This window comes from Stegostoma tigrinum, chromosome 12, assembly GCF_030684315.1.
Source record: "Stegostoma tigrinum isolate sSteTig4 chromosome 12, sSteTig4.hap1, whole genome shotgun sequence".
Lineage (NCBI taxonomy): Eukaryota > Metazoa > Chordata > Chondrichthyes > Orectolobiformes > Stegostomatidae > Stegostoma > Stegostoma tigrinum.
The window spans coordinates 8,314,790-8,329,630 of NC_081365.1; the positions used below are offsets into that span (position 1 = coordinate 8,314,790).

General features: G+C 42.2%; 1 protein-coding gene across 5 annotated transcripts in view; it reads left to right on the forward strand.

Annotated features, from left to right (window-relative positions):
• Positions 1-14,841, forward strand: part of usp25 (ubiquitin specific peptidase 25) — a 181,935-nt gene that overhangs the window by 89,436 nt on the left and 77,658 nt on the right. For 4 of the 5 annotated variants that reach the window (XM_059650133.1, XM_059650135.1, XM_059650136.1 and 1 more), the window contains exons 11-14: positions 7,493-7,620; positions 8,508-8,603; positions 11,205-11,372; positions 12,385-12,596. In XM_059650133.1, the coding sequence (XP_059506116.1) occupies positions 7,493-7,620; positions 8,508-8,603; positions 11,205-11,372; positions 12,385-12,596 (604 nt within the window). The remainder of the gene's footprint in view (positions 1-7,492; positions 7,621-8,507; positions 8,604-11,204; positions 11,373-12,384; positions 12,597-14,841) is intronic. The other variant, XM_059650134.1, reaches the window with a different exon arrangement.

Genomic DNA, 14,841 nt, shown 5'->3' on the forward strand with positions numbered 1-14,841 from the left:
TATAATGCATGACTCATGGTTACGGCTTTAGGAGGTCAGTCATGTCAGTGCAAGGACATTTCTGCAAGAGTTTCTCATGAGTGTGACATTGGCCCAGTCATTGTCACCTGCTTCATCAATGACCTTCCCTTCATCATAAGGTCGGGAATGGGAATGTTCGCTGATGATTGCACAATGTTCAACACCATTTTGCAACTCTTCAGATACTGAAGCAGTTCATGTCCAAATGCAGCAAGTTTAAAAATAAGAGGTTGCCAATTTACGTCAGAGATGAGAAAACATTTTTCTCTGTAGGTTAGGTTTAATTGGACTTCCCTTCCACGAAATATAGCAGATCCATCTTGAAACATTTTTAAGGCAGAATTAGATGAATTCTTGATTACAAAGAGGAGAAAAAATTAGCAGGGATTTACGTGAATGCAGAATTGAGGTTAAAATCAGAACAATCTCAATTTTATTGAATGGTGGAGCAGACTCAAAGGGTTGAGTGGCGTACTCTTGTTCGTTGTTCATAGGTTTGGACTGTAAAGAGCAAGTAATATTCCTGTAATACAAAGTGTCACAAAATGACCAGACCCAAAATAGAAACTAGCTATCATCACATGACATTCAATGGTATTACCATCACTGAATCTTCTGTACCAACAAGTTGGAGCATACCATTCTCCAGCAACAGAATTGCATTTTTCATGTAAGTGCAAGTTGGAGACGAGGAGTCCTGTTTCCAAAAGCCCGTCCACCATCTACACGGTACATCGGGAGTGTGATGGAATACTCCCCACTTGGCTTGATGGGTGCAGCTTCAATAACATTTAAAAAGCTTGACACAGTCCAGTACAAAGCAACCCATTTGTTTGGTATTGCATCCATAAATATTCATTCTAGAACCAACCCTCAGTATCAACAGTATGCAGCATCTACAACATGCATTGCGAAAGTTGATCAAGACTGTTTAGACAGCATCTCACAAACCCATGGTGACTACCATTTAGAAGGGCAACAGTAGCAGATGGATAGCAACATAACCATCTGCAAGTTGCCCTTGAAGCCACCTCACTAGCATGACTTAGAATTATATCGCTGTCCTCTGTGTTGCTGGTTCCAAAGCTTGGCATTCCCTCCCTGACAGCGTAATAAGTATCCCTAAACCAAATGGAGTTCAGTTTTTCAAGAAGATAGTTCAGCACCGCCTTCTCAGTGGCCTTCTAAATAAATGTTGGCCCAACCTGCAAATACTACATTGCATGAAAGAATAATAGTAAAACCTACAAAAGACAAAACACAATGCTAGAAATCTGAAACAATTAAAAAAAAGATAATTTTAAGGCAGAGATAATAGGAACTGCAGATGCTGGACAATCCGAGATAACAAGATATAGAACTGGATGAACACAGCAGGCCAAGCAGCATCTTAGGAGCTGGAAAGCTGATGTTTCGGGCCTAGACCCTTCTTCAGAAATTTTAAGGCAGTTCTTCTTTTGTTCAAGCCATACTCACTGCTTGTACCTGAAATGATAAGATTATCATTTGGCAAAAAATAATGTCTTATGGTTTGAGATTCGTCACAAAGTATTGCGTTCCACTGATGATGAGAGAGTGGCTTAATGAAGGTGACCTGACCTTAAGCTGCTGCCAAGAGGTTGGACACCTTCGGACCATTTGAAATATGAGGATACTCAAAAGAACCATTAATTAATAGATTAATAGGGAGCTCTTGGAACCTGTGGGAACCCAGCAGATAAGAATAAAAGCCTTAAAACTTGCTCCACATTTCTGTGAGATCATTTATGATCCTGCAATCTCAGATCCATTTTCATGTGAGGGGCAAAGAAATTCTCACCCTAAATTGTGGGGAAACGGCAATACAGTGGAATTGGGTGTCCTGGCATATGAATGAGGAATAAAAGAATGACGAAAGTGAGATTAGGCCCAAACAAGGATAGTAGTGGTAAGTTGTGTGTGGAGTCAGATGAGATAGGGGAAGCACTAAATGAATATTTTTCAACAGTATTCACTCTAGAAAACGACAATGTTGTCGAGGAGAATACTGAGATACAGGCTACTAGACAAGGTGGGATTGAGGTTCACAAGGAAGAGATATTAGCAATCCTACAGAGGGTGAAGATAGATAGGTCCCCTGGGCCGGATGGGATTTATCCTAGGATCCTCTGGGAAGCCAGGGAGGAGATTGCCGAGCCTTTGGCATTGATCTTTAACTCGTCATTGTCTACAGGAATGGTGCCAGATGACTGGAGGATAGCAAATGTGGTTCCCCTGTTCAAGAAGGGGAGTAGAGACAACCCTGGTAATTATAGACCAATGAGCCTTACCTCAGTTGTTGGTAAAGTGTTGAAAAAGGTTATAAGGGATAGGATTTATAATCATCTAGAAAAGAATAAATTGATTAGGGATAGTCAGCACGGTTTTGTGAAGGGAAGGTCGTGCCTCACAAACCTTATTGAGTTCTTTGAGAAGGTGACCAAACAGGGCGATGAGAGTAAACCGGTTGATGTGGTGTGTATGGATTTCAGCAAGGCGTTCGATAAGGTTCCCCACAGTAGGCTATTGTACAAAATGCGGAGGAATGGGATTGTGGGAGATATAGCAGTTTGGATCAGAAATTGGCTTGCTGAAAGAAGACAGAGGGTGGTAGTTGATGGGAAATGTTCATCCTGGAGACCAGTTACTAATGGTGTACCGCAAGGGTCGGTGTTGGGTCCACTGCTGTTTGTCATTTTTACAAATGACCTGGATGAGGACGTAGAAGGATGGGTTAGTAAATTTGCAGACGACACTAAGGTTGGTGGAGTTGTGGATAGTGAGGAAGGATGCTGTAGGTTGCAGAGAGACATAGATAAGCTGCAGAGCTGGGCTGAGAGGTGGCAAATGGAGTTTAATGCAGACAAGTGTGAGGTGATACACTTTGGTAGGAGTAACCGGAAGGCGAAGTACTGGGCTAATGGTAAGATTCTTAGTAGTGTAGATGAGCAGAGAGATCTCGGTGTCCATGTACTCAGATCCTTGAAAGTTGCCACCCAGGTTGACAGGGCTGTTAAGAAGGCATACATTGTTTTAGCTTTTATTAATAGAGGGATCGAGTTCTGGAACCAAGAGGTTATGGTGAAGCTGTGCAAAACTCTGGTGCGGCCGCACTTGGAGTATTGTGTACAGTTCTGGTCACCGCATTGTAAGAAGGATGTGGAAGCTTTGGAACGGGTGCCGAGGAGGTTTACTAGGATGTTGCCTGGTATGGAGGGAAGGTCTTACGAGGAAAGGCTGAGGGACTTGAGGCTGTTTTCGTTAGAGAGAAGAAGGTTGAGAGGTGACTTAGTTGAAACATATAAAATAATCGGAGGGTTAGATAGGGTGGATAGGGAGAGCCTTTTTCCTAGGATGGTGACGGCGAGCACGAGGGGGCATAGCTTTAAATTGAGGGGTGAAAGATATAGGACAGATGTCAGAGGTAGTTTCTTTCCTCAGAGAGTAGTAAGGGAATGGAACGCTTTGCCTGCAACGATAGTAGATTCGCCAACTTTAGGTATATTTAAGTCGTCATTGGACAAGCATATGGACATACATGGAATAGTGTAGGTTAGATGGGCTTCAGATCGGTATGACAGGTTGGCACAACATCGAGGGCCTGTACTGTGCTGTTACGTTCTATGACAGTAAGTTAGCAGAGGTACAGCATGTGATTAAGAAGTCAAATGGAGCATTAATGGTTTATTGCAAGGAGAGTGAAATATCAAAATACGGTTCTTTTGTGGCAGTTACACAGGATATTGGTGAGACCATACCCTTATTGAAGGGAGGGCATAATTGCATTTTATGCAGTTCAGTGAGGGTTCACTCAACTGATTTCTGAGTGGAGTGGTAATCTTACAAGGCAAAATTGGACAGATTAAGCTTGTATCCATTGGAGATTAGAAAAATAAGAAGCAATCTTGTTAAAATATATGGAATTTGAGGGGACTTGACGGTGGCTGCTGGAAAGGTATTTACCTTTGAGAGATAAGAGAACTAAACAATACTTAGTAGTAGCAGAGTGCACTATTTTCAAGATGCATTACAGTAACTCAGCAAGGCTTCTTAGTTTTCAAACCTATGAGCTCCACCACTTAGAAAGACAAAAGTGAAAGACGAATGGGAATACCATCGCCTGCAAGCTCCACTTGCACACACCCACCTGGCTTAGAACTATCTCGCCAAGTTACTGACGTATTGACTAGTGAAAACAGAAAATCCTTCTTTACCTTGTCAAAATCGTTCATAATTTTGAACATATCAAGAAGGTTATCTCTTATTCTCCTTGTAGCAAAGAATAAGCTTAATTCCGCTAATCTTTTTTAGACTAATTTCTAGTATTATTCTCGTAAGCCTCCTTTGTACTCTCAGGCTTTATCATCCTTCCTTAAATAAGGTGCATGAAACAGAACACAATACTCCAAATGTTCTGGATGTGAGATTGCTCGCTGAGCTGGAAGGTTAGTTTTCAGACATTTCATCACCATTCTAGGTAACATCATCAGTGAGCCTCCGGTGAAGCGCTGGTGTTATGTCCCGCTTTCTATTTATCTGGTTAGGTTTCCTTGGGTTGGTGATGTCTGGTGATGACGTCACCAACCCAAGGAAACCTAAACAGAAAGCGGGACATAACACCAGCGCTTCGTAGGAGGCTCACTGATGATGTTACCTAGAATGGTGACGAAACGTCTGAAAACTAACCTTCCAGCTCAGCGAGCAAACTCACATCCAGAGCCTCAACCTGAGCTACAAATCTTCTCAAAACTTGCTAACTCCAAATGTGGACTGACCAATGATTTGTAGAGGTCTAGCGTCACTTCCTTTATAAAACCAAGAATCCTATATGTATATTTATTTTATCCCATACTGTGGCTTTCCCTACAATTGACGTTAAGCTAACAGGTTTGTAGATTCCTGGGTTGTCTTTTGCCCCTTTTTTAAACAACAGTGTCACATTTGCGGTCCTCCAATCGCCTGGCTCTGCGATTTTCTCCCTTACCTCTGACAGCAATCTTGGATGCATTCCAACCAGGCCTGGTGACTACTTTACCTGCAGTGCTGCTAGCCTTTTTTGGCGCCTCTTCGTTATCGTATCACACAGCAGAGAAACAGACCCTTCAGCCCACCATGTCTATACTGACCACCAAACGCCAACTACACTAATCCTATCTATCTACACTTGGTCCATAGCCCACAGTCCTGGCATTTTAAGTGCTCATCCAGATCCTTTCTAAAATTATGCAGGAGTATCTGCCTCCATCACCTTCTCAGGCAGCCCATTCCTCGTTTCTGCCATGCTCCAGGTGAAATTCCTTCTCTGATCTCCTATAAATCATTTATTTCTTGCTTTAACCTTGGCCTCTGATCTGCCAGGGGCAAACGGTTCTTAAAATCTACTCTGTCTCCGTTTCTCATAATTTTATGTACCTCAGTCAGATTCCCCCTTAGCTTCTTCAGCTCATATTCAGTCTGAGACTTTTCAACCCCAGGCAACATCCTGGTGAATCTCCTCTGCCCCCTCTCCAGTGCAATCAACTCCTTTTGATAGTGTGGCAACTAGAACAGCACACAGTATTCCATCGGTGGCCCAACCAATGTTTCATGAAGTTTTAACAAGACTTCCTTGCTCCCATATTCTACATCGCTCCTAATTTAGATAAGCATTCTGCATGCGTTCTTCACTGTCCTGTCTACCTTCAGGGATCAATAGACTTATAGACTGAAGTCCCTTTGTTCCTCAGTACTCCCTAGGGACCTACATTCATTGTGTATATCTTTTGCTTTGTAGACTTCCCAAAATCAGGATTAAATTCCATGTGCCATTGCTCTGGCCAGTTTACCAGCTGATTAATATCAGACTGTACTCAGGGCATCCTCCTCACTATGAACAGCACCAGTTTTCATATCATTTGCAAACTTACTAATTATACCTTCTACATCCACATCCAAGTTGTTAATGTTAGAGCAACAGTGCCAGTACCAATCCCATTGGCACACCACTGGTCGCAGGCTTCGAATCACAAATCAACCCTCCACCACTATCCTTTGCCTCCTATTGGTAAGCCTATTTTGGATCCGCGTTACCAATTTGCCTTGGATCCAATGGGCTGTTACCTTTTGGACAAAACTTCCATGTGGGACCTTGTCATAGCTGTTACTGAAGTTTGCAAACTACATCAACTGAACAACCCTCGTCAATATACCTGATCACCTTTTCAAACAAATCAATTAAATTTCTTAGATTAGATCTCCCTCCAAGAAATCAGGGCTGACTATCCCTGAGCGATCCTTGTCTTTCTCAGTGTTGATTAATCCAGTCACTCAGAATTATTACCAATAATTTCCCGGCCACCTACGTCAGACTGACTGGTGTGTAATTACCTGGTCTATCCCTGCTGCCCTTCTTGAACAAAAGAATCTCATTAAATATCTTCCAGTCATTTTGCACTTCACCAGAAATATAAACACAATCTCACGATCCTAGTGAAGTACCGTGAATGCTATTTGAGGTGGAGTCTGTTTATCTGCCGGCAGGGCAGATGTACTGTTAGTGTCCTTGCAGCATCTAATAGCACCAGCATCAAGGCCGTGATCATCTGAAACCAACTCCACTGGGCCGGCGAAGTATTAAAATGCCAGAGTTCCAAGTACCAAAGCAAATTATCTTAGCTCAGCTTAAGGAAGGTGCTCCAAATGAGAGGAAGAAACATTTCAAAGACCCCTTGAAGACTTCCCTCAAGAATTGCAATGTAGATATCAACACATCTCTTAAACTATTTACATATAACACATGTTTAAAGATTTTGAAACACGCAGTAAGCTATAATTATATTAATCCCAATAGCACCCAATTACAAGACTCAAATGCCTGAGAGAATTTTTTGGATTATGAAGAGCTTTAATGGAATGACAAAGAAATAAGTATGTCACATATCCACAATGTTGGTTTGACCATATCAAATTTTACAAGGTGAAAAATGATTTCATGAAATTTCTTGATGCATTTTGTCGTGAGAGCAGGAAATACATTGTTACTGAGGGAGGAGTCATCGTGCAAAGGAAACGTGGGTAAAGTATTGGAAGCAAATGATATATTGATGTGAATGAAGACTTTGGTAATAGGATTAACCTTGAATTGCTCCATAATAACTGGTCATCTTTCATTCTGTGGCTTTTCACTACGTTAACCTGACAATAATGGAAAGTTGACTGTAAATTGGGCAAAGTTTTCTGCAAAATTTATCGCAAGAGCAAACCTAATTAACAAAATATTTGCCTGGATTGTAATTTTTCAGCAATGTCCTCTTTAATGACCTCAGCAGCAAGCAGATGTGAACTTCACAGCCACGAAGTAACATTGCACCTTTTTGGGAGAGTTATGACTTGCAGAGTTCCCTCCAGTTTCTCCACCACCTTTTCCCCCAACCAAAACAAAAAGTGATTGCCTTGTTGTTTTCTGTTCCCACAGCACTGGTTTACTGCACTCCCGCCCGTCTTAACCTTCGAACTTTCCAGATTTGAGTTTAATCAAGCTTTGGGAAGGCCCGAGAAGATTCATCACAAATTGGAATTTCCATCTGTCTTATACATGGACAGGTACAGCAACCTTGTCGTCAGCTTTGAGAATAAATATTGAATAAAATATCCTAGCATTTTAAAAAAAGAGTCTTTGCTATGAAACCATAACAGCAGCGACTTAAAATAATATACTGATTTGACATAATTAAATGATACGAAGAGCATTATCGGATAAGGTTTGTCATCTTCACTCAACACCCTCGATCAAATGCTATCAGTGTGTGACTATTTCACAATGTAAATATTGTACAGGCTGTGGTCTGGAAATTCCGTTATGGTTTTACTATTGCTACATTTTTCTTTACTTTAAAAAATTAAGCACAGTACATTTTGTCAGTGAACTTTTCATAGGCAGTTGTGTCAGGAGCCGGGGGCTCAGGCTTACAGTCATCACGAAATTAGCTTGGGTAGGGATGAGATAGAATTTTCTTTTGCATGATAAGTTATGATGACTTGGGGAATGAGCTACAGGAGGTCCCCAGCTTACTAACGCTCATACTTATGAGCAAGATCTCAATTTGCTATTAATTTCTAAGGGTCAGACATGTGAGCTTACAGTCATACTTACAAATGGATGTTTTATATTGTGCTGTGTGGTCCTCCAACTTGTGACTTAACAAACGTATTCAGGAGCAGAACCCATTCATAGCCAGGAGGCTACCTATATTTGAAAAGAATTCAGTACCACATTTCAAACGCGGATTGCATTTTTGTTCCAAATTGCATGGCTTTTGTGAAGGACTGGGAATTATTCATTAGCACTTTCGGAGAAATAACACAGGCACAATGAACCAAACGTTCTCCTTTGTCCTATAAAATTCCAGCCATTGATTCTCTTCCCTGATATGTCAGGGAATGAGATAATTTTCTCCTTAAATGGATGGTATATTTATTTAAAAATGCAGGTACATGGATAAAAACCGAGAAATCACCAGGATCAAGCGGGAAGAAATACGAAGGCTTAAAGATCACCTTACAGTGTTGCAGCAACGATTGGAAAGGTACGTGAACAGGAAGAATTGATGGAGAATAGTAGCTAGAAATGAGCAAAGAAGTAAGTCCTAGTAAGTAACCTGGCCAAGAGCCTATTGGATGAGCCATATCTGTTCTGTGCTGAGATTGTAGCATGTTTTTCTGCATTTAGGAGAGATGTATTTAAGATGAAACTAGGTAAACACAGACGAGTGAAGGATTAGAAAGATATTGATACAGGATTACACGGTATAAGGTGGCTTACATGGACCCAAAGACAGACACCGGGAATGAATAGTTTTACTTCTGTGCTGTAAGTACAGTATAATTCTATGGGGGGTGGGGGTAACTCTTGGTTGGGCATCATAATTTCGTGCATCAACAACCGAGCTGGTGTAGACCAGAAGCCTATTGACCTGAATTGTGGTGTGTTGATTTAGCTCATTGTAATGTTTGTCTTTCAATTTGCTTGAACACCCATTAGCTAAGATGTCAGTAATTGACCAGGTTTTGGTTTTTGAGTCATATCCAGCAATCATTCTTGAAAAACTATGTTGGATCATAACAATGATGCCTCTTCCTCTCTGTTAAGTGGGCACTCAGTGTCCAAATTCTTAAGAAATGTCAGTAGTGTGAGGGGGTTAACCTGTCAAGTTCCCTAACAGAACAGGAGGAGAGAACATAATGAGAAAACGTATTAAGAGCAACATTTATTCATGGTAAGAGTGCCCAGAGAACAGGCTGTTTAACTGAGGTAGATTAACATAGGGCACAGAGAAGATAACCTGAAAACATACAACAATCAAGCAAATCCAAGCTGGTAATATGCACATTGTTTACCTTCTGGGCAAAAATATATTGGGTGTGGGTGTTGTTGGCTAGGTCAACATTTGTGACCCAGTTGGGTGGCTTTCAAGTTTGTTTCAAAGGGCCATTCAACTCCCCCCCCCCCCCCCCCCCCCCCATTCTTTAGATGACATGTCCATCATGGGCCTCCTGCAGTACCACAATGATGCCACCCGAAGGTTGCAGGAACAGCAACTAATATTCCGCTTGGGAACCCTGCAGCCCAATGGTATCAATGTGGACTTCACCAGCTTCAAAATCTCCCCTTCCCCCAACGCATCCCAAAACCAGCCCAGTTCGTCCCCTTCCCCCACTGCACCACACAACCAGCCCAGCTCTTCCCCTCCCCCCACTGCATCCCAAAACCAGCCCAGCCTGTCTCTGCCTCCCTAACCTGTTCTTCCTCTCACCCATCCCTTCCTCCCACCTCAAGCCGCACCTCCATTTCCTATCTACTAACCTCATCCCACCTCCTCGACCTGTCCGTCTTCCCTGGACTGACCTATCCCCTCCCCACCTCCCCACCTATACTCTCCTCTCCACCTATCTTCTTTTCTTTCCATCTTCGGTCCGCCTCCCCCTCTCTCCCTATTTATTCCAGAACCCTCACGCCATCCCCCTCTCTGATGAAGGGTCTAGGCCCGAAACATCAGCTTTTGTGCTCCTGAGATGCTGCTTGGCCTGCTGTGTTCATCCAGCTTCACACTTTGTTATCTTGACTTTCTGGAAGTCATGTTGAGGCCAGACCAGGCATGTTGATGGCATACCCTAATGGATTTCAATGAACCAGATTCCACCCCTCTCTCCTCCATTATTGATAGCAGTTACATAGCCTCCTTTAGGTTACCTTTTAATTCCAGATTTCTTGACTTCAGATTTTACCATCTATCTGGTGGAATTCCAGTCCATGCCTCCAGAACATTAGCCTAAGGGTTCTGGATTCCCTGTCCAGTGACATTCCCACAATGCTTCATCTTCCCAGTGTCATTACTGTTGACAGACAACAGCAGCAAAGTCAAAAGTTCATCAGATATCATCTTAACCTGTTGTAGTCCATGCCAAGCAATGAAGCAATGTTCTTTCAGAAAATGTAGAGCTCTTCCTCGAGAAAGATCCCAAGAATCTTTTATATTTACCCAAACAGTCTGATTTAATGCTTTGGTTTTGCGATCCAGCATTGTATTTATATAGCACTTTCAGTGGGGTAAAAGGAACCTGAGGCCTTCACTGGAATGTAATCAAACAAAATTCAGACAAAAGACAGTATTTCTGACAATAAAGCATTCCATCCTATATTCAGATGCTGGATAAAATATGTACTCCAGTCTTTTGTACATGTTATTAGCTGAGCCAATCTGATATTAAGTTGATGCTTAAGCCCATTTGAACAGATTCCTGGTGTTGCCTATTTTTACAAACCTTGATTCTTGCTCTGTATCATACTATTTTTCAACTTGATTTTTCTCTGACTTTTTTTCTCTTCTGCTTTCCTTTTCCTCTCCACTTCTCTCGCTCCCTTTCTCCACTTCTCTCGCTCCCTTTCTTCACTTCTCTCGCTCCCTTTCTTCACTTCTCTCGCTCCCTTTCTCCACTTCTCTCGCTCCCTTTCTCCACTTCTCTCGCTCCCTTTCTCCACTTCTCTCGCTCCCTTTCTCCACTTCTCTCGCTCCCTTTCTCCACTTCTCTCGCTCCCTTTCTCCACTTCTCTCGCTCCCTTTCTCCACTTCTCTCGCTCCCTTTCTCCACTTCTCCCAATTCCGTTGTCACTTTTTATCTGTTCCCAGGTATTTAAGCTATGGTTCAGGTCCCAAGCGATTTCCGTTGGCTGATGTTCTCCAATATGCCTTGGAGTTTGCCTCTAGTAAGCCTGTGTGTACATCGCCAGTGGATGATGTTGAAACTGCTCCTCCCAACAGCACCACAGCGCCTCAGACGGCAGTGAGGCAAGAGAGGTTTGTACATAAAGCTGGATATTCTGTATAAATTAGCATTGAGACAAAGAGCATGTGCTAAACCCCTTGTTGCTGAATGTTTTCAGTTTTCACTTTGCTAGTACAATGTTAAAAGTACTCAATGTGCTCCTCTTTAAGTAAAGAAAGCATATTGGCACCTCAAGATATGATGCACGTAGAGCGGCAAAGATGGGACATGCATCCATTCCGCTTTTCCCTCCTTTTCTCAGCCATATTGTTCTGTGGATTGTAGAATGAGAGCTGCATTTCAAGGATTAATAATAAATTTTGGGAAAATCAGCTAACGCTAATAGACCCCAATACCCAAATGTGGAATCAGACTGCAAAAGACTGACATATACAAGTGTATTATTGTGCGTCATGGCTTAGCACAGTTAATGATGTTTGCAATGCAGAGTGATGCTAACAGTGAGTTAAATTCCCACACTAGCTGAGGTTACAATGAAAGACTTTCCTTCTAAATTTCTCCCCTTGCCTGTCATGTGGTGACCCTCAGGTTAAACCACAACCAGTTGTCTCTCTCTGATGGGATAGCAGCCCCATGTCTGCTCAGACTATGGCAACATTACCTTTACCTGCTCTCAATCAAGTCTGCATCTGATCCACTTTACCCCTAAAGGGAGTTGCATTTAGAGATTTCTTGTGGCACCGTGATTATGTCCTTAACTCTGAGCCAAAAGGTTCAGATCCAACTTGCTGCAGAGATGTTACATTAAATGTTCAAACATGTTGATTAAAATTATCTAAAGGGATCTGCGCTCCTCACACTTGTCAGATTTCTCAAGGACTTTAATTGAGTTTGAATGGTGACATTGTGTATTTCAAGATAAGCCTCAAATTATTTTTCATTTCAGCTAAGGAAGTAGCCAAACTCTTATTAAAGCATCTTCTGGAGTGCAGAATCTGCATGGATTTAGTTGTTAAGGATATTTGCAGAAATATTTGAAGAGATTAACTAATGATCTTTGTTTCATTGATCAAAATGTGTCAGTAGCCCAATGGATCAAGGACCCTTGGCAGCCACAGATGCTCCCTGCACACCCCCTCTTCAGCGGTCCGTAGTTCACAAACCTTTCACACAATCGAGGGTCCCACCAGAAATTCCCATGCATCCTGCACCACGCCAGATCACAGAGGATGAGTTGAGGGTGTTAGAAGGTTGCCTGCATCGCTGGAGGATGGAGGTGGAGAATGACACTAGAGGTATGGCTTCCTTGATTCCCACCCTGTTCTGAATCTCTGTCCTCTGTGTTACTTCTGAATAAAAATTGCAATAACGATTGACATTACATTGTGATAGCCCTGTTGTACAATGATGTGCTGAGGAGCATGGAGGGAAGTTGAGGACCTTGGTTAGATCACTATTCGGTAATTCTGTATGCTTTTAGGTGTTATAGGAAAGGAAGTGCTGCAGTATTTCGGGACCTAGAGATTTTGGAGAAGCATGAAGGTGCAGAGTGCATTGTGTTGAGTTTGTAATCTAGAATTCAAATTAATTACAGTCAATAGCAAAATTTTAAATTCAATAATTCTGTCAATTTTCAGACAGCTCTAGAAGACGGCTGTAATACCTGCAAATTTTTGTAAAGACTTGAATACTCTTCATGGACAGGACTTTGCCACTTTTATCCCACTTGACTTACAGTGCCCTTGTCCCAAACAGAGTGGTTCTCCAAAATACTGGAGATGGTCAGTCACATCCAGAGAAAGGAATGCTGGGGATTCCATCACTGCCAGAACTATCATGGCATAGAAGAGAATGCGTGCATTACCACCTGCATTACCACAACCTTAGCAATATTGCCCATGTTCCAAAGAAAATAAATTAAAGGCTGGCCTATCAATGTTTTATCATAGTGAGGGTGCAGGAGGAGAAATAGTGTCGATAGTGTAATTGAAGCTGTGCGATGTGAAGAGTCAAGGGAAATAATGGTCATAGCATCGTGATAAAGGTGTAGCACAGAATGTGGAAACCGTAGAAGCAATTAACGTTCACAAGTTTGATATATTACAGTATAAGCTATCCAGATGTGAAAGTGGTGCCTGAGGACAGGAACAGTTCTGAAAGCAAATTCCGTATTATTGAGGGAAAGAATCATGACATGAAACCAGATTTCTAAATGGCAGATGAAACGTCGAGGCAGATTTAGAAGTCTTCCTTGCTGTATCCAAGAGTACAATGAGGCCAGGAATGTCAATAAATGTCAATGTTAAAACAAAAATGTTTCTGAACTTAACAAATGCAGAGTAATTACCTTCTCACAGAGGCTGAAGTAACAAAGTTACTGATGTTTCTCCCCATCCCTCTTGGGGCCTGGAGAAGATCAGGGTTTGGTGAAGACCAACGAGAATCTTATACCAGAATAAGGGGAGACGGTGGTATCATGGTAATATCACTAGATGAGTAATCCAGAACCCCAGGCTACTGCACTGTGGAATTGAGTTAGAATTCCACCACACGGGTGATAAAATCTGGATCAATAAAAAAAAGCATTAAAAAGCTTAAAAGGAATTGAAAAGCTAGCCTAATGGCATCTAAGAAAAACATATGGTTCACTAATAATCTTTAGAGAGGTAAGTCTTCTGCCGTTACCTGTACATATCTGGCCTATATGTGACTCCAGACTGACGGTAATATGCATCTTAGCTGCCCTCTGTACTCAGGCATTTAGGGATGGGCGATAATTTTTTTTCAAGAAAATCTGTCACGATAAGTTCAGATCCAACAATACTCATGAAGTTCAGCCCCATTGAGCAGAAGCAAATTGTTTAATTGGCCTCCCATCCATCTCCTTCAAAATTAGTCCCTTCATAACATATGCACAATGTCGGCAGGGTATACCAAGACTCCTTTGACAAGATCGTCCATAACCTGCAAACTCTACCAACTGGAAGGACAAAAGTAGCAGATGCGTGGGAGCACCACCACCTGCAAAATCCCAACCAAAGCACTCACCATAACAACATTGTGGATATATCTACACAACATGGACTGCAGCAGTTGAAGAATCTCCCCATCACCACCACCTCAAGGACACTTTTAGATGAGCAGCGTTGCTGTCTCAGGAGTAGGCCATTCTGCCTCTTCACCCTGTTCCTCCAATTAGTGAGATCATGGCTGATCTGTGGCCTAACTCAGTAAACCTAGTCTCATTTGCCAGCATTTGCCCTATATCCCTCTAAACCCTTCCTATTCTTAAACCCATCCAGGTGCCTTTAAAAATCTTGTAATTGTACCAGCCTGCACCACTTCCTGTGGCAGTTTATTCCATACATGCATCACCCTCTGTGTGGAAAAAGTTGTCCCTTAGGCCTCTTTTAAATCTTGCCCCTCTCGTCACCTCCCCCCCAAAAAAAATCCCCACTTTGGGGAAAAGACCTTGCCTATTGATATAGATATATTTATAGCCAGACTGTACGCCTTAGTTCCAGAATCCCCAACCAGTAG